General features: G+C 46.2%; 1 protein-coding gene across 1 annotated transcript in view; it reads right to left on the bottom strand.

Moving 5' to 3' along the window:
* Nucleotides 1-17,305, bottom strand: part of LOC119978332 — a 198,672-nt gene extending 181,367 nt beyond the window's left edge. The window contains exons 1-5 of the mRNA XM_038819897.1: nt 17,087-17,305; nt 16,133-16,288; nt 5,504-5,748; nt 5,381-5,412; nt 1,824-1,899 (exon numbers count right to left, since the gene is read on the bottom strand). Of these exons, the coding sequence (XP_038675825.1) occupies nt 1,824-1,899; nt 5,381-5,412; nt 5,504-5,748; nt 16,133-16,288; nt 17,087-17,305 (728 nt within the window). The remainder of the gene's footprint in view (nt 1-1,823; nt 1,900-5,380; nt 5,413-5,503; nt 5,749-16,132; nt 16,289-17,086) is intronic.
* Nucleotides 17,306-17,950: the final 645 nt, after the last annotated feature.

The following is a 17,950-nucleotide window of genomic DNA, read 5'->3' as shown; positions in this document are numbered from 1 at the left end:
TTTCTGAATGGATGTTGTGACTAGTGGTGTTCCAGAAGGATCTGTGCTGGGCCTCTGTTATTTGTAGCATACAGAAATAATTTGGAGGAAAATGTAGCTGGTCTGCTCAGTAAGTTTGTGGATGACACCAAGATTGGTGGAATGGCAGATATTGTTATGGATTGTCAGATGGTAAGCAGGACATGGATAGGTTGGAGACTTGGGCAAAGAAATGACAAATGGAGTTTAATCCAGACAAATGTGAGGTAATGCATTTTGGTTAGGCTAACATAGAGGGGAAATATACTGTAAATGGCAAAATCTTTGGGAATATAGAAAGTCAAAGAGATCTGGGCATGCAGGTCCACAGAACTTTGAAAGTGGCAACACTGGGCAGCACGGTGGCATAGTGGGTTAGGCCTGCTGCCTCACGGCGCCGAGGTCCCAGGTTCGATCCCGGCTCTGGGTCACTGTCCGTGTGGAGTTTGCACATTCCCCCCCTGCTTGCATGGGTTTCACACCCACAACCTAAAGATGTGCAGGCTAGGTGGATTGGCCATACTAAATTGCCCCTTAATTGGGAAAAAATAATTGGGTACTCTAAATTTAAAAAAAAAAGTGGCAACACAAGTGGACAATAAAGTATACGGAATGCTTGCCTTCATTGGATGGGGCATCGAGTATAAAAACGTGCAAGTCCTGCTAAAGTTGTGCAGAACCTTGGTACGGCCGCACTTGGAATATTGTGCACAATTCTGGACGTCACGCTATCAGAATGATGTGGAGGCTTTGGAGAGGGTGCATAGGAGGTTTACCAGTATGTTGCCAGGTCTGGAGGATGTTAGCTATGCTGAGAGGCTGAATAGACTCGGACTGTTCTCATTAAAACAATGGAGTTTGAGGGGTGACCTGATAGAGGTTGACAAGATTATGAGGGACATGGATAGAGTGGATTGGGCAGGGCACTCGTTCCCAGGGTGGTGGGGTCAGTCACTAGGGGGCATAGGTTTATGGTCCGTGGGGCAAAGTTTAGAGGAGATGTGCAAGGCTGTTTTTTTACATAGAGGGTGGTGAGCATCTGGAACACATTGCCAGAGGAGGTTGTGGAAGCAGATACATTAATGGCATTCAAAAGGCATGGTTGTGGAAGCAGATACATTAATGGCGTTCAAAAGGCATCTCAACAAATATATGGATAGGATGGGTATAGAGGGATATGGCACTAGGAAGTTCTGAGGGTTTAGGTCAAGGGTAGTATCAATACAAACTTGGAAGGCCGGAAGGCCTGTTCCTGTATTTATTGTTCTTTGTCATGGGGGAGGAGTTGAAAGATTGCAGTGTAGAAGGCTTGGGATTGCAGATTTGCAACCCAGAGGGAGTTGAATAATTGTGGCAGCAAAGAAAGGCCACACTTGACAAAGGGTTTACTTGGTGGATTGGGGGAAAGTATTCACGTTTCTCCAGTATAACAAACAAGACTGGAAAAAGGTACCTACCACTTAATCTAACAATTCAATCTCCATTCTCCTGCCAGGTTTTTGAGTTCTGGGAAACTCAGTTGCCTGGTGATATTAAAATCAGGCTTCCAATTGCTCTTGGGAGTTGATTAAAATCATTGGATTATTTAAATATCATAATGAGGTGCCTCATCTCTCGAGTGGTACAGACAATTATGTTACCCACTGCCATACATGATGACAACAGGCATGTGGAGTGACAAGTTGCCACTCTATTTGTTGCAACTCTATCTGAAAATAATGGAAAAGAATGGAATGGATTATCAAGTGATTGATTTATTGCTTAACACACCATATAAAATGAAAATCAAGAAATAAATTTTTTACCCTGGAGGTTTAAATCCGTTTGTTTGTACAGCTACATCAAATGACTCAAACAGTCGGCTCCCTGGAAACTGTTGACCTGAAATATAAGTCATCAAAATTTTGAAATTACAATGATCCATTAATATGATGTGGTCACCAAAGGCATAGTATGTTTGCAATTCTGCATGCTTTAGGCACTATTCAGTTTCATATACTCAGTGCCGTCAAATTCATTAGAGCGCTCCATTACACTATCCACTGCACACAACTGCTCCAAGGAAAGTCCTGTACGATAAGTTTTTTTCTGACTAAATCTGATTCTTCTAATATGCCCACCAAATTTATCTGCTCCAACTGGGCAACAGAACAAGAGGGAGTTACATTTGGATAACTTCTGAAAACGGTGCTAAACTTTGCCTGATCACTTTGCTGCAAGCAGCACATTAAATACATATCATATTTGCCATTTTTTGCAAGCATTACACGCAGAATTTGGAAGAATATAGTTAGGTCATTTAAAACGTTCTCAGCAATTTCCTTTAAAATCTGGGATAAAAGCCATCTGCCCTGAGAGATTCTTCACTCTTCAATGTCATCATTTTCTTTATGTAATGTTCTACTCCACTATCTAAGTCATTAATAAATGCATGATTGAGTGAGGCACCACTTCAATTCTGAATCCCTATTCAGAGTACCTGTCCATTATCCCTACATTCTTTCTCCTACTGCACAACCATTGCCTAAAACAGGTATGCCTACATTTCCAAAGCTGCAACATTAGCTAGCAGTAACTTAAGAAGGACTTTATCAATGCCTTCTGGACTCCATATTAGATAAAAAAATTAACATTGCCTGGCCCACAATTTTAGTTACCTTTGCTAAATTTAATAATAGTAGATATGGAGGAATAACACAGAAGCTTGTCTTTTATATTTCACAAGTTTATTCTTCAACCAGCTTAGTAGAGTTACAACCTCCTTCAGGTTCCACAACTGTTGCACTTGACTCTATTTATGCTGTTGATCCAATGCTCATTTCTGTCCTTAGCAATACAATTGGCTTAACAAGGTAATTGTCAAAGGATACATTGCAAAGACATGACAGACTGCCCTCTCTTTCTTTTAAATTAAAGCTTGAGAAAAAAAAATCAAGAACATTTTTTCAATCCGAAAAAATAAAAACAAAGTTCTATGCTTTAACATATAGATCTCACATTACTTGAATCATATAAATACATATACCTACCTAGTTACAAGGCAAAAACATTTTAAAAAATGTTATTATAACTTAAGACATCCCTCTGTCAATACATTTAGCAATTTCTTGGAGCAGGCATTTCTTTTTGTAAAAGTCTGATAATTGGTGACGTGTTAACTCATCATATTTTAGAGATCTCCCTTATTTCTAACATTTATTTTATGCTAACTAAGTCTATTCATAGCCTTTTTTTCAGTGACATTTTTGTCGAATGAACATTGTTCCACAGGGATCATTATCAACATAGCACTGCATGAGCCATGATTCTCATTTTGCCCCTTTTAATGTTTTGCTTGCTCTCAGAACTTCCTCCACCATAGCATGCTTCATTGTGGTACTCAGCGCAGCACGTCATAATTGGCATCAGGTCTAGTCTGAGTACATAACCAGTTCAACTGTCCAATCAAACTTCTCAATTGATTGGTTTCTTCCTTGGACATTGGTTTTATTTGTTATGATCTGACCTAGTTTATTGGGATGCGACTAGCATTTTCTAGATAAGATTGTTGGTTCAATGTAACTCCTGACTTGATTTGCTCAATGTTTAAATCTTGTATTTAAAGGCCCCTGAAGCCTGGCTTCCAACTTTGAACTCCTTGATTTTATCGATCATACATTGTTCAAATTCCACAGAACTTCCCACAGAAAATCATCCACATGCATGATAAAAGTTCCTGCTGGACTTTCCTGGTGATACCAAGAGAATATCACAGGATCTGCTTTTAACTGGAAGCAACCCATTTTCAACTGCACCAACCTCATAAAAAAATACATACTATTGCTAATCCGTTCGAGAGCAGGAGCATCTGATAGGAGTGAAGGCAACTTTTGATTCCTGCTGTACACCAGTTGGTATGGACTGAACCCTCCAATCATTTGCAAATAGTTCTTTGCATATACTGCCCATGCCAGCGTCACCTGTAATTTACAATCTGGATGATCAGCCAATATTTTCTGTAACATGACATCTGTCACTGCATGGTTTCTCTTGCACAGACCATTATTGAAAGGGCTCTCAGCTGTAGTGTGCATGTTTTGAAATTCCTTATTGGCTTTATCTGTCAGGAAATTCGCTGGTGTCCCTAACCCTGTCCCTATGACCTTATTGATAATTGCTTGTTTGTCTTCACCATGTATTACAGTGGATAGGTTAAATCTGGTTACCATATCTATGACATGCAGCCGAGAAATACCCCTATCTTTGTTTCATAATTTTAAGTCCATTGCCATTGCATTGTTAAATTCCCTGGCAAGTGGCAAACACAACAGGATGTGGTGGTGTATTTTAATATTTCACACAAATTTTACACTGAGACATGATTTGCTTATTCTTTATCAAGCACTCCAACATCTTCAGTTTTTTTGGTCCCAGATGTGCAAATTGTCTATGCAACTTTCAAATGATTTTCAAATGAATTTGTCTGCTCAATTGTTATTCCCAGAAGTTAAGAAGGCTTCTTGAATTCTTTGATGAGAACTTTTGGGCTTGCTTAATGGCAGGGAATAATGGCTTGACCAAGTAAAATATAGATCCATGAACATGATCGCTCTGTCATTCTCATGTCTAGTGACACCTGCACTTTCTTCATTGAAGACCTACTTAACAGGGGAGGTGTGTTGCTCGAAACCATATCTGTAATGATAAAAAGGTTGATCCCAGTTATCTTGCAAGGGAGGACTACGCTTTTGAAAGACATTGGCGTGTTGCATTTCCAAACCTGAAACATGTGGAGCTTTCATACTTCTTGATCTTCTGCCAATCTGCCTCATCAAGAGACTCTAGGTAGCAGTTCAGTCAGCCCAACCCAGTCACGGTGACAGTGCAACCACTATATAAAACTGCACAATTGGAAATAATCAGCCATCAAAATAGTAATCCTTGGCTTCAAACTTTCAGTGACCAACACAATTCCTTCATGGCAGTCTCCATCATCATTTTCAGCCTTGGAATTATCTGCTTGATACGCTATTTAAAGAACTTGATTCTTTCGATTTGGGAAATGCATTGCATAATGATACTTGGAAACACACCGATGAGCCATTCCTGGGTTTAAGCATCTGTGGTCACCATCCCACATGCACTTTCTGTCTCAGCTCTCAAATTGCTTAAAAGTAACACCACTTCACATCGCTTATCAATGACCCCATCTTTGTACAGGAATCTGCGTCTAACGTTTTGTGGATCTTGAAACTCAGCCACCATTGAATCTTGCATCTATTGCTTTATCACAGAATTGCCTTTATTCAATAGGAAAATAGGTGGAAATGTCAGTCTTCCTAAAGATCGTTTTATGACAGCAGCCATAAAAGAGAGTCTTTACTTCTGAATTGAAACCCCATCGATACTAAAAGTCTATCGACAAGAGAAACATGTGCACAATCAAGTAACTTAAATGCCAATATGGACTTTGGGATGTCAAGTTCAAATTTCTTCAGTCTCTTACCTTCTGTCAAAGTCCAAGATATATTCGTCCATGGAATTATCATCTGTTTCCTTAAATCTATCACAGGCTGACCAAGGTACATATGTTTCCAATAAGTCATCCTTTTTGTAGAATTTATCCAAAAACTTTAACAGAAGGTCCAGCCTCTCTTCGTTATCCAAATCATTCACGTTGTAGTCTGAAAACACTTTACTCTTAATTTTACTCCTTGGTGGTAATGATAAAGCCAAAGTCAAACCTTGCCTCTTTCGGGGTAATCATAGAATAGAATCATAGAATTTACAGTGCAGAAGGAGACCATTCGGCCCATCGAGTCTGCACTGGCTCTTGGAAAGAGCACCCTACCCAAGATCCATACCTCCACCCTATCCCCATAACCCAGTAACCCCACCCAACACTAAGGGCAATTTTGGACACTATGGGTAATTTAGCATGGCCAATCCACCTAACCTGCACATCTTTGGACTGTGGGAGGAAACCGAAGCACCCGGAGGAAACCCACGCACACACGGGGAGAATGTGCAGACTCCGCACAGACAGTGACCCAAGCCAGGAATCGAACCTGGGACCCTGGAGCTGTTAAGCAATTGTGCTATCCACAACGCTACCATGCTGCCCCTTGTCCATGTGTCAACTTCAGTGTTCCATTGCTCATATGGCTCCACTTCTGAGAACATTGGGAGATAATAGAAGCCTGACATTTTGCATCTTCATTCTGTCAACCTGTAACTTAAATTTTCCAGCAACAGTATACTTTTTTTCAGAGGGTAGAGACAAACACATTCTTTTGCAGAAAACAATCATCAAGGCTTAACGCACATCCTCTGCTACCATGTTAAATTCAATAATAGAATATGGTGGAGGAATAATACAGAAGCTTATATTTATTCTTCAAACAGCTCGATAGAGTTACAAGCTCCTTATGGTTTCCCAACTGTTGCAGTTGTCTCGATTCTGTTGATCCAATGCTCACTCCATAACCTGAGCAATTCAATTAGCTGAATAAGGTAATTGTCAAAGGATACAGTTGCGAAGACATTGACAACCTTTTCAAAACATTCTCTCAGATTTGCCAGGCATCACTTATCTTGAAGAAATCAATTCTGGTTCTCTCTGCTCAGTTGAACATTTTGAAGTTGTTAAATCTCCCTATTCTTAATCATAGACTCTAGTAATTTCTGGATAACAGGTACTAGACTAACTGGTCAATAATTTCTCAGATTCTCTCTCTCTCATCTTTATTAAACAGCAGGTTGACATGCACAATTTCCCAACCTAAAGGAGCAGCTCCTGCATTGAGTGAATTTGAAATTACAATTAGGGCATCTGCAATGTTCTCACTTATTTCCTTTAAAACTTTGGGGTGGAAATCATCTGATTCTTGGGATTTGTCACTCTTTAGTGCTATTACTTTCTTCATTGCTGTTCTTCTGCTTACATTAATTTAGGTGAGCCCATGATCCTGATTCAACATTAGTTTCCTTCTGAAGTCTGGCAAGCTGATTTATTTCTTCACTGTAAATACTGACACAAAATTATTATTCAGTGTGTAGCCATTTCTTTATTGATAATATCATTGTTTTCAGTTTTTAAGGAGTCCAGATTGCAAGCTTCCTTTCATACTCATTTTTTTAACCTCTTACCATCTGTTTTGTTACCTTTTGCTGTTCTTTGTATCTTTCTCATTCATCTGTACTATTTTTAAAAAAACATTTCTTTTAGTTTTATATTGCCATTTACCTCTTTAGTTGTTCATGGCTGTCTTTTTTAGCAAGTAAATCTCTTGTCTTCAGGGATATATATTTGTTATATATCACATCTTTTTCCAACATCTCCCACTGACCTTCTGCCATTTAATCTATGAACGAATTTACCTAGTTGACTGTAAACAGTCTCTGTTTAGTTTATTTAAGTCAGTCTTACCTAAAGTTAGACTCTTTGGATGGAATTTTCTGTTCTGAAGTCCAAGGTCAGGGTTGGGGTCGTGGGAGTTGAGCGTGGAAGTCAGAGTGATTTCCATTGTGTAGTGGAGGGAAGGGGAGCAGATTGACCATGTATGACCTTGTGACCATGCTGGGGGTTCGGTGGAAGTTGTTGTCCCTGCCATTAATATTATGGGTTCCAAGATCCGGGTGCCAATATTTAAGGGGTATCCAGACAGCCATTGACTCATTGTAGGCCAGGAGCTCTGGATCCTGCTGTGATCAGGATGTCAAAAAAGAAAGCAATGTGTGGCCACATAAATCAACTAAGTCTCCTTGGATACTCTTGATGCACTATCAATTACGCGAAGACGAGTGTAGAATGTAATCAAGGCTTAATTACACGGAGATGTGTGGCCTCCCACAGCAGCTGACAAAATGGCTGCTGGACGGGGAGCACACATATTTATACTCCGCCTACTGGGCGGAGCCAGCAGGCAGGGGTCTACCCCCCTACCTGTAGGGGCCTTACCGTAAAACACATATATATATATATATAGTATATAAATCAGTGGTGACTATCACATTCACCCCCTGTTAAAAAAATGAGTCTAGTGGGGGTGGTGGAGAACTATACACAGAGAGTTGTGTTTAAAATTACGGATAATATTACAAATTCAGGTGGCCGGTGCCTTGATCTGTCGTCGAGAGCGCCGCAGTGCTGGTGGCGACTCAGGCGGCAGTTTGGTCTTCGGTGACTCCGGGAGCGCGTCAAAATCCTCTTCATCCCCAGGTGGGAGCAAGGGGAGGACAGATTGTCCCAGAGCGGGGGCTGCGGTGGGGTGCGCTGGGGGAAGGGAGGGTGGCGCCGGGGCAGAGGGGGGGGGTGTGAGGACCCAGCTGGTGCCAGGTACCTGAGGGAAACTGTATTGTGGCGGCCCTCGGGGTATGCTACATAAGCGTACGGCGGGTTGGCGTGGAGTAGCTGTACCCTCTCAACCAACTTGTCCACCTTGTGGAGTCAAACGTGTCTACGGAGGAGAACGGGTCCTGGAGCTGCCAGCCATGTTGGGAACGAAGCCCCGGAGGTGAACTTCCTAGGGAAGGCAAAGAGACGTTCATAGGGGGTTTCATTAGTCGCGGTGCACAGGAGCGACCAAATGGAGTGGAGTGCGTCGGGGGGGGACCGGGACCTCCTGTCAGCAGGAGGCTGGGAGATTTCTGGACCGTAGGGCCAGCTGGACGGCCCTCCAGACCGTCCCATTCTGCCGCTACACCTGCCCGTTGCCCCTGGGGTTGTAGCTGGTCGTCCTGTTCGAGGCAATTCCCCTGTTGAGCAGGTACTGGCGCAGCTCATCGCTCATGAATGAGGATCCCCGGTCGCTGTGGACGTAGGCGGGGAAGCTGAACAGAGTGAAGATGTTGTTGAGGGCTTTGATGACGATGGCATGTCGGGGCATGGGATGGCAAAGGGGAATCGGGAATATTCATCGACCACACTGAAGAAGTACGTGTTGTGGTCGGTGGAGGGAGGGGCCTTTTGAAGTCCATGCTCAGACGTTCAAAGGTGCGGGAGGCCTTCACCAGGCGTGCACGGTCTGGTCGGTAGAAGTGCGGTTTACACTCCGCGCAGCCCTGGCAGTCTCTGGTGATCGCCCTGACTTCCTCAATGGAGTAGGGCAGATTGCGGGCCTTGATAAAATGGTAAAAATGGGTGACCCCTGGGTGACAGAGATTGCCGTGCAGGGTCCGGAGTCGGTCCACTTGTGCGCTGGCGCATGTACTTCGGGATAGGACATCGGGGGGGCTTGTTGAGCTTACCGGGGCGATACAAAATCTCGTAGTTGTAGGTGGAGAGCTTGATCCTCCACCTCAAGATTTTATTGTTTTTGATCTTGCCCCGCTGTGTTGTTAAACATGAAGGCAACCGACCATTGGTCAGTGAGAAGAGTGAATCTCTTGCCGGCAGGTAATGTCTCCAATGCCGCACAGCTTCAATGATGGCTTGGGCCTCCTTTTCGACTAATGAAACCCCCCATGAACGTCTCTTTGCCTTCCCTAGGAAGTTCACCTCCGGGGCTTCGCTCCCAACATGGCTGGCAGCTCCAGGACCCGTTCTACTCCGTTCTATAAATGGAATAGTGTAGGTCAGATAGGCTTAAGATGGTTTCACGGGTCGGCGCAACATCGAGGGCCGAAGGGTCCGTACTGTGCTATAATGTTCTATGTTCTATGTTCTATGAGTGCCGAATTTCGGAGGCATTGAGGGTGCGGGAAAAGAATGCCACAGGCCAGTCTGCCTGGTTGATGGTGGCGGCCAGAGCGACATCTATTGCATCGCTCTCAACTTGGAAAGGCAGCGTCTCGTCAACCGCGTGCAACGCGGCCTTTACAATGTCGGCCTTGATAAGGTAGACGGCCTGGTGAGCCCTGCCGTCAGGGGAAAAACGGTGGATTGAATGAGTGGGCAGGCCTTGTCCGCATAGTTTGGGACCCATTGGGCGTAATACGAAAAGAACCCTAGGCATCGTTTGAGGGCCTTGGGGCATTGGGAGTTCCATGATGGGGCGCATACGATCGGGGTCGGGCCCCAGAACTCTGTCTGGACCACACAGTCGAGGATGGCTAAACGGTTCGTGCTGAACACGCACATCTCCTTGTTATACGTGAGGTTCAGGAGAGTGGCGGTGTGGAGAAATTGGGAAAGGTTGGCGTCATGGTCCTGCTGATCATGGCCACAGATGGTGACATTGTCCAGGTACTGGAAAGTGGCCCTTAGTCCGTACCGGTCAACCATTCGGTCATCTCCCATTGGAAGACCGAGACCCCGTTGGTGATGCTGAAGGGAACCCTAAGAAAGTGGTAAAGGCAGCCGTCTGCTTTGAACGCAGTGTATGTTCGGTCCACCTTACGGATGGGGAGCTGGTGGTAGGCAGATTTCAGGTCCACTGTCGAGAAGACCCGGTACTGTGCAATCTGATTGACCGTATCAGATATGCGTGGGAGTGGGTACGCGTCGAGCTGCGTGTGCCGATTGATGGTCCTGACTGTAATCAGCGACCATCCTGTTTTTCTCCCCAGTTTTTGACCACGACCACTTGGGCTCTCCAGGGACTGTTGCTGGCCTCGATGATGCCTTCCTGAAGCAGCCGCTGGACTTCAGACCTGATGAAGGTCCTGTCCTGTGCGCTGTACCGTCTGCTCCTGGCGGTGATGGGTTTGCAATCCGGAGTTAGGTTTGCAAAAAGGGAACGCGGGTCGACCTTGCAGGTTAGGCTCTGGAGGTTGCACTGGAAGTCCAGGCCAAGTAGCAAGGCAGCGCAGAGGTGAGGGAGGACATAGAGGCAGAAGCCGCTGAACTCCACGACCTGGACGTTGAGGGTGGTGATGCAGTATCCCCGGATCGCCACGGAGTGGGATATGGATGCCAGGGAGATTCTCTGGTTAGCGGGATGTACCGTGAGGGAGCAGCGCCTTACCGTTTCGGGGTGAATGAAGCTCTCAGTGCTGCCGGAGTCCAGCAGGCAGGAGATCTCTTGCCCGTTGACCTTCACCTTTGTTGAAGCGGTCGCGAGGTTGTGTGGTCGAGACTGGTCAATCGTGACCGAGGCATACGCGGCTGGTCGTCGGCGGTTGCAGGCGATGAGCAGCCTGATGAGGTGCCCGAATGGCAGGGGCCCTGAGTTGGGTAAGGTGGCAGCACCCACGGGCAGCACGTGTCCTGGGGGAGGCAGGATGGCGGCGTCCTGGGGTAGCCCGTGTCCTGGGGGAGGCAAGATGGCGGCGCCCTGGGGCTGCACGTGTCCTGGGGCAGGCAAGGTGGCGGCACCCATTGGTCCTGGGAGAGACAAGATGGTGGCGCCCACGGGCCGCACGTGGTCTGAGGAGGGGAAGATGGTGGCGCCCACTGGCCGCACGTGGTCTGAGGAGGGGAAGATGGCGGCGCCCACTGGCCGCACGTGGGGGGTGCCGGGACAATAGCAGCGATTGAGCGGGCCTGGCGCACTGCAGCGAAATGTCCGTTCTTGCCACAGGCCTTGCAGAGGGCTCTCCGCGCCAGGCAGCGCTGTTGGGGGTGTTTTGACTGCCCACAGAAGTAGCATTTGGGTCCCCCAGGGTTGGTTGGCTGCCGTGCGGCACAGGCATGGGATTGGCTGAGGGCAGTCGCTGATTGGGTCCACGACGGGGCGGCCATCTGCGGAGTCCATGATGCACAGGGGGGTGGGCCGCATGATCGGGGGCATAGGCCTGAATGTTGCGTGATGCGACCGTAAGTGAGAGAGCTAGTTTTTTGGTCGCCACGCGGTCGAGCGTGGCCCCTTCTAAGAGGCGCTGGCGGATGTAGTCAGACCCTAGGCTCGTAACAAATGCGTCTCTCATCAGCAAATTCGAGTGTTCTGTGGCCGAAACGGCCTGGCACTCACAGTCTCTAACTAGGGCGAGTTGACTCACCGGTAAGTTGGCGCCGCGTGGAGAGGAGATGCCGAGCGTAGATTTTGTTAGTCCGCTGAGCGTAATTTTCCTTCAGTAGCGCCATGACCTCTGTGTAGGTCAGCGCGTCCTAGACGAGGGGAAAGACGTTGGAGCCGCGTGTACAGAATCTGGAGCTTCTGTGCTTCAGGCATTGTGTCTGGTGCAGACCCAATGTACACTTCAAAACAGGCTAGCCAATGTTCGAAGTCCATTTCGTCAGCTGCTGTAGGAGGCCACACATCTCAGTGTAATAAATTGATGCACTATCAATTACGCAAAGACCAGAGTAGAATGTAATCGTGGCTTTATTACACTGAGATGTGTGTCCTCCTACAGCAGCTGACGAAATGGCTGCTGTACGGGGAGCAAACATATTTATACTCCGCCTACTGGGCGGAGCCAGCAGGCAGGGGTCTACCCCCGTACCTGTAGTACAGGGGCCTTACCGTAAAACACACACACACATATATATATATATATATATATATATATATATATATATACACAGTATGTACATCAGTGGTGACTGCCACAACTCTCCACTAGGACATCCAGGAAAGACGGGAGGCCCTGTTACTCTGAGATGGCAGCAGGAGGCACTCCCATCTGACATGGTGGCCTGGGTGGAAGTCACAGTGGAGATTAATGCTGATGGGACACTGCACAAAAATGTCCATCGGTGTCACAAGAGGACCCTCCACCAGGGTGTGTGCACTGTCTACCTACCGCAAACTGACACACATAAGAGCATTAGTGAGTCTAGTGTGCGAGAGCTCAGTGATGTCGCGTAGGGGATTGGGTTGCAGCACTCACCAGTAAATGGGACAACTGCACAGAATGTGTGTCAGCCACTTCATGCTCTCAATCTAACATCAGCTGCAGGACATCCTGCTTATTAATAATTTACTGAGGAAGGCTCTGCAGTCACCACAGGCATTCATGCTCCTTAACTGTTCATGGGACCATTGCGATGACAATCAATCTTTCTGGCTTTCTGAAGGACAAAAACAACCACAAGTAGGAGCGCTCCCAGACTGGAGGTGGAATTCAGGGCATTCGAGTACTCAACCCCTATGAGGAGCAGAGATAGCTGAGGAGGAGCAGGGCCATGTTTGTGCTGAAAGTCGGCTGCGTCTCCCCAGGAAAACAGTCAGGATACATCCAGTCTGTGCCAATGAAGTTTGACGTTTATATAATTAAGAAGCCGGGTCAGTCAATCACTAAATCTTTATTTTCTTTGTTGCAGGTATCAGCAAGAAAATGGTAGGGCATCAACCCGGAGAAACCACAATTCCATGTTCAAGCGTACCTCTGAAAAAGATGCCCCAGTGGATGCATTGTCACAGTGTTCACCTCTACCCTCCACCAATGCAGATACACTCACCTCAGTGAATTCACGTTTTAAAGATCACCAGATCACAGTCTGGTGAGCACATCACTAACACACGTCCACACGGCAGAGGAAGTAAAAACCAAGTCTCTGGCACTCAGTGGACTACTGGAGGCCAGCCTCCTGCCATGTGGATGATGAGCTTTTGGACTTGCCCCTGTTTGAGATGCAGAGTAAGGTGGAGAAAGATCAGGCAGAATTTTCTAGGCTACGCAGACTGCACTAAAACCTGGAAGAGTCCATCCACATGCTGTTTGATGTCATGGCTCTGGCATATGAGCATTTGGCTGCTTCCATGGAAAGGATGGTGATTGCCTTGGAGACAAAGGTCTGGAAGAATTCCCAGCAGCTGCCAGATATACGTTTGGGCCTGCACTCTGTTGTTCTTGCCATGGGTGCAGTGCAGCAGTGGCAAGGTGAGGGGGGGATGCGGCACCTCAACCTCCCTCCAGATGTTCCTTCTTCGGAAATAGTAAGAGAGGTGCCATCACCCATCAACAGGGAGGAGGCGGGGTAGTCAGGCATCCCAGGGCTTCATCCCAAGACAGCCATGGGTGCCCTCCTGTTCCACCTTTCCTCTGTCAGTAACCTCACCACATCCAGCAAGTCAGACCAAACAGGGTGTACCTACATCTGAGCAAGAGACTCTTATCAGGATGGGGTTCTCCAGATCTCAGGCTGCCAAAGGATGCTCGCCAAAGTCATCGCAATAAACAGCGCACAGCAGTCAGCAAGTTGCTTCCACTTCAGCTGCAGATGGTATCGCTGCATCTGGACATAGCAGTAGGCAATAGAAAAATAAAGATTCAGAAGTATTGAAGGCACATGGGTGGCACAGGGCATCAATTGTGAGTGTGTTGCTTGGCCACACATCATGCAAGTCTTTACTTGCAGGTCAAAATATTCTGGTCTCTGAAAACATGTTCAACGAGGTCACTACATCGCCTGTTGACTTTGCTCTGTTTTGGAGGTGAGTGGATGCCACAAGTACTCAGGGTGAGTTAAATCTGCTTTGTGAGTGGCAAGTGTAGACGCAGTTTCAGGGCTGAGAGAATGAAACTTTACATGTGTGAATTGATAGTAGAAAACCAGAAGCTGCCCTACATGTCTGAAAGAAGCTGTGATGGGCGTGTCCAATTGTTAACGGCCTTCCTTGGTGATTTGTCACTTTGACGTAAAATACATGCACAGGCAAGGCAATGGGCAAATTAGCCTCAATGCAAGAGGGATTTGAGTGTAGTATTTAAAAGGTGTGTGTGTAGTTAACTGAAGCCGATGTCAGACCACACGTGGAAATCTGTTTGGCCTGCTTGACTTCTTATCAAGGGTGGCAGTAGGTCAAGCTTAAACGGTTAGCAACCAAAGTGTGTTGGACATTTCTGAAGGACTGGGGTTTTAGTGTATGAGGTGGGTCTGGGTTTTGGATGATGCTGAGGACTGTGAGGCTATCCATTTGAAAAAAAGCTGGTTTAGCTCAGTGGGCAAGATAGATGGCTTGTAAAGCAGAACAAGGCCAGCAGCGCAGGTTCAATTCCCGTGCCGGCTGAGAGAAGTCTGAATTCTCCCTCTGTATACCTGAACAGGTGCTGGAATGTGGCGACTCGGGGCTTTTCACAGTAACTTCATTGCAGCGTTAATGTAAACCTACTTGTGACAATACAGATTATTATTAGTGAAGCATCAACAGCTCCAACAGGCGAAGGGTCAACACAGGAAAGTAATTTACCTTGGCTACGGTGTCCACAATGATGGACTGAGAATCCAGAGTGGTTGCACATAAGGTCGCACCTTAGTGCAGATGAATCTCTCTCTGTGAGTGGAACCCAGGCTTAACTCAAACATCTCAGCAGGATAAAGATGTCAAGGGATACGAGTTTACATTGAGTGAGTGGTGACCGGGGTGGGGGCAGGAATATGATCTTCCCTCATCAATCTACATGGAGGAGCTATCTTGAGGGACCAAATGGTGTTCTTATCCTGCTCCTCTCTGAGAAGCCATCCGGTTCTACTGGAAATAACTGTCAGACTGGCCACCTTTTGGAAGTAGATGTGAGGATGACATGAGTGCATTCCTGCAAATGTTACATTTAATATTGCTTCCAAGTTGTCATGCACAAGGCAATGGGTGAAATCACAATTCTACTTACAGGTTGTCATGATATGCAAACTTGCAACCAATAAACACTCACAATAGGACACAACCAATGGGCAGTCAGGACACTCAGAGATGGTATCACCACAAGGAGCCATGACATAAACACTATAAAAGGGATGAGGCACTCACACCCTGCCTCTTTCCACAGACAGACATCTAGAGAGTTAGACAGGGTTGATTAGCAGCATCACACCCCAGCACGTGCCTTAGAGCAAGCTGGTACAGTTAGACTGAGTTACTACAGTTAGATTAGCAGAGAGTCAAACTCATTTGAGAATTGTGTTAATAGTTCAATAAACACGTTGAACTCATTTCAGAGTCTGGAGCATCCTTTCGTTAAGACTTCATCAAGTAGCAGCCTGTGCTTTCCGAAGCAGCATAACACAACACAGGTGCCTGAGGTTGTAGGAGAATGGAATGATGTGCATTTAGTGCCAAGGTTTTGCACATTAGCATAGTTCAGTGCAGACTGGGCAGATCAGTACAATTTAATTGAGATATCATGAATCAAGGTGCACTGGAGAAAAGTACATTGTCTGAAACCAAAAAGGAGCTGGGGCCTTCCAGCCAGCAAGGGATAGAAAAGCAAAAAATTAAAGATATGTCTTGGCAGCTTACTCAGACTGGAATCTGATAGCTATCAGATTGGCATGGGCTTGTCTGCTGCGTGGTATAGCTTCTGCATGTACCTTGATGACATCCTCGCCCTCATCAGCTCCATCCCCTTCACCATCCTCATCATTGGAGGTGGCATCCCGGCCCTCCATGTCTTCTTCAGACAAGATATCAATTTGTAGTGCAAGGTTGTTCAGGGCACAGCAGACAATGATGATCTTGGACAGTCTCTGTGGTGAGTATTAGACAGCTTCCACATGAGTGGTCCAAACAATGAATCCTCAACATAAGGAAACCTATCGACTGCTCAATGAGGAAACCTAATGGAGGGATGTAGCTCTCCTCAGTAGCATTCATCAGATGGCAAAATGGCTTCATCAGCCAGATCTTCTGGTTTTGTCACAAAGCAGCCAGCCCTGCAATCACTGAGGTCCTTCAAAAACCTATGACACCTGGGTGTGGGTCAGAATGTAGGCATTGTGAGATCTCTTTAGGAACTGAGCACAAACATGCAGGATTTGCCTTCTGTGAATACATATGAATTGCACTTTTAAAGAGTGGAATTCATTTTTATTGATGAATGTGACTGGCTGTTGCCAGAGAGCTCTCCAGGCCATACCTGTGCCGTATACAGTGTCCTGCACTTGCAAGAAACCTGAGATTGCTGCACATTCCAATGGTTGAACAGCCTGGCCTTCAGAATCCATACAAAATTGGACAGATTTATGCACTTTTGATGAGAGCACCTGTCACTTCCTATATGCACTTCTGTACTGTTGACTGAGCAATGCTGCACAGGTCCCCGTGGAACCCTAGAAGGAGGAGGCACTGGCAAAAGAGTTTAAAGTGACAATGATGTTCAATATACGGCCATGGGATTCCTGCCAAGTCCTTGCAGCTGCAGGTCATTGTAGAGAAGCTGGCAAATGCTTGCAACCACATTCTGGGACATCCAAAGGCACCTTTGGTATTGTCTTTCACTCAGCTGTGATAGCTGCATGGTTCACAATACACGGTTGGGCTTCTACTTGCAGCTGCAGTGGTCCTTCTTCACCAACATCTGGACATTCTTGAGGCATTGCCGTCCACCTGGCTGTGCCCCTTGGAGGCATCCATTTACCTCCCTCCTGCGTCTGACAGCAACAGATGTCAAATTGCACAGAACGAATAGCAGCGTCAAACCTTGCTGCGATCTCAGTGTTATGCAATCCATGAGTCAGGAACAAACCTGTTGCTGTGTGAGGCATCACTCGGGAGAGGAGAAAACAACTGAGCATGGTTGTCATCCAGCTGCCTCATGATTATTCGGTGTCCCTTTAGTCGGCCAATTGTACTGAGCTTGAATCCCACCCACTCAAATGGATCCTCCTCCTACATATAGGTGTTGCAGTTCTAAATCAACTGTGTTTCATTGTTAATATTGGTAAAATGATATGTTTTAGTTTTCAGACTCACTCCCCTACTTCTACGCTCCCTAGTCAGCCACCAACTTCCCCCATCACCCTTCATCCACCAAATATTACAATTCCGCTTCCCTCGTTATCCTGGACCCTATTACCTCCACATACCTTCCCTCCCTTCAAAGCCTAAATTTGTTACCATCCCCATGCCCACCCTGACCCTAGCCCCTTTCATTATCTGAGCCACCTATGCAGTCTACTTCGCTGACCTAACTGTCATCCTGGACCTTCCATCCTATTGCATCTCACTCCCCCATCTCTCTGTGACATTCCTTCCCGTTCCCAGTACCATTATTGGGAGGCAGTGACACAGTGGTATTGTCACTGAACGAATAAGCCAGAGATCCAGGGTTTGAAAGCCACCATGGCAGATGGTGAAATTTGATTCAATAAATTTGCAATTAAAAGTCTAATAATGACCACTGTCGTTTG

The sequence above is a fragment of the Scyliorhinus canicula genome, chromosome 1 (assembly GCF_902713615.1).
Source record: "Scyliorhinus canicula chromosome 1, sScyCan1.1, whole genome shotgun sequence".
NCBI lineage: Eukaryota > Metazoa > Chordata > Chondrichthyes > Carcharhiniformes > Scyliorhinidae > Scyliorhinus > Scyliorhinus canicula.
The sequence above is the reverse complement of the archived record's forward strand: the minus strand, read 5'-3'. Positions and strand labels throughout refer to the sequence as shown.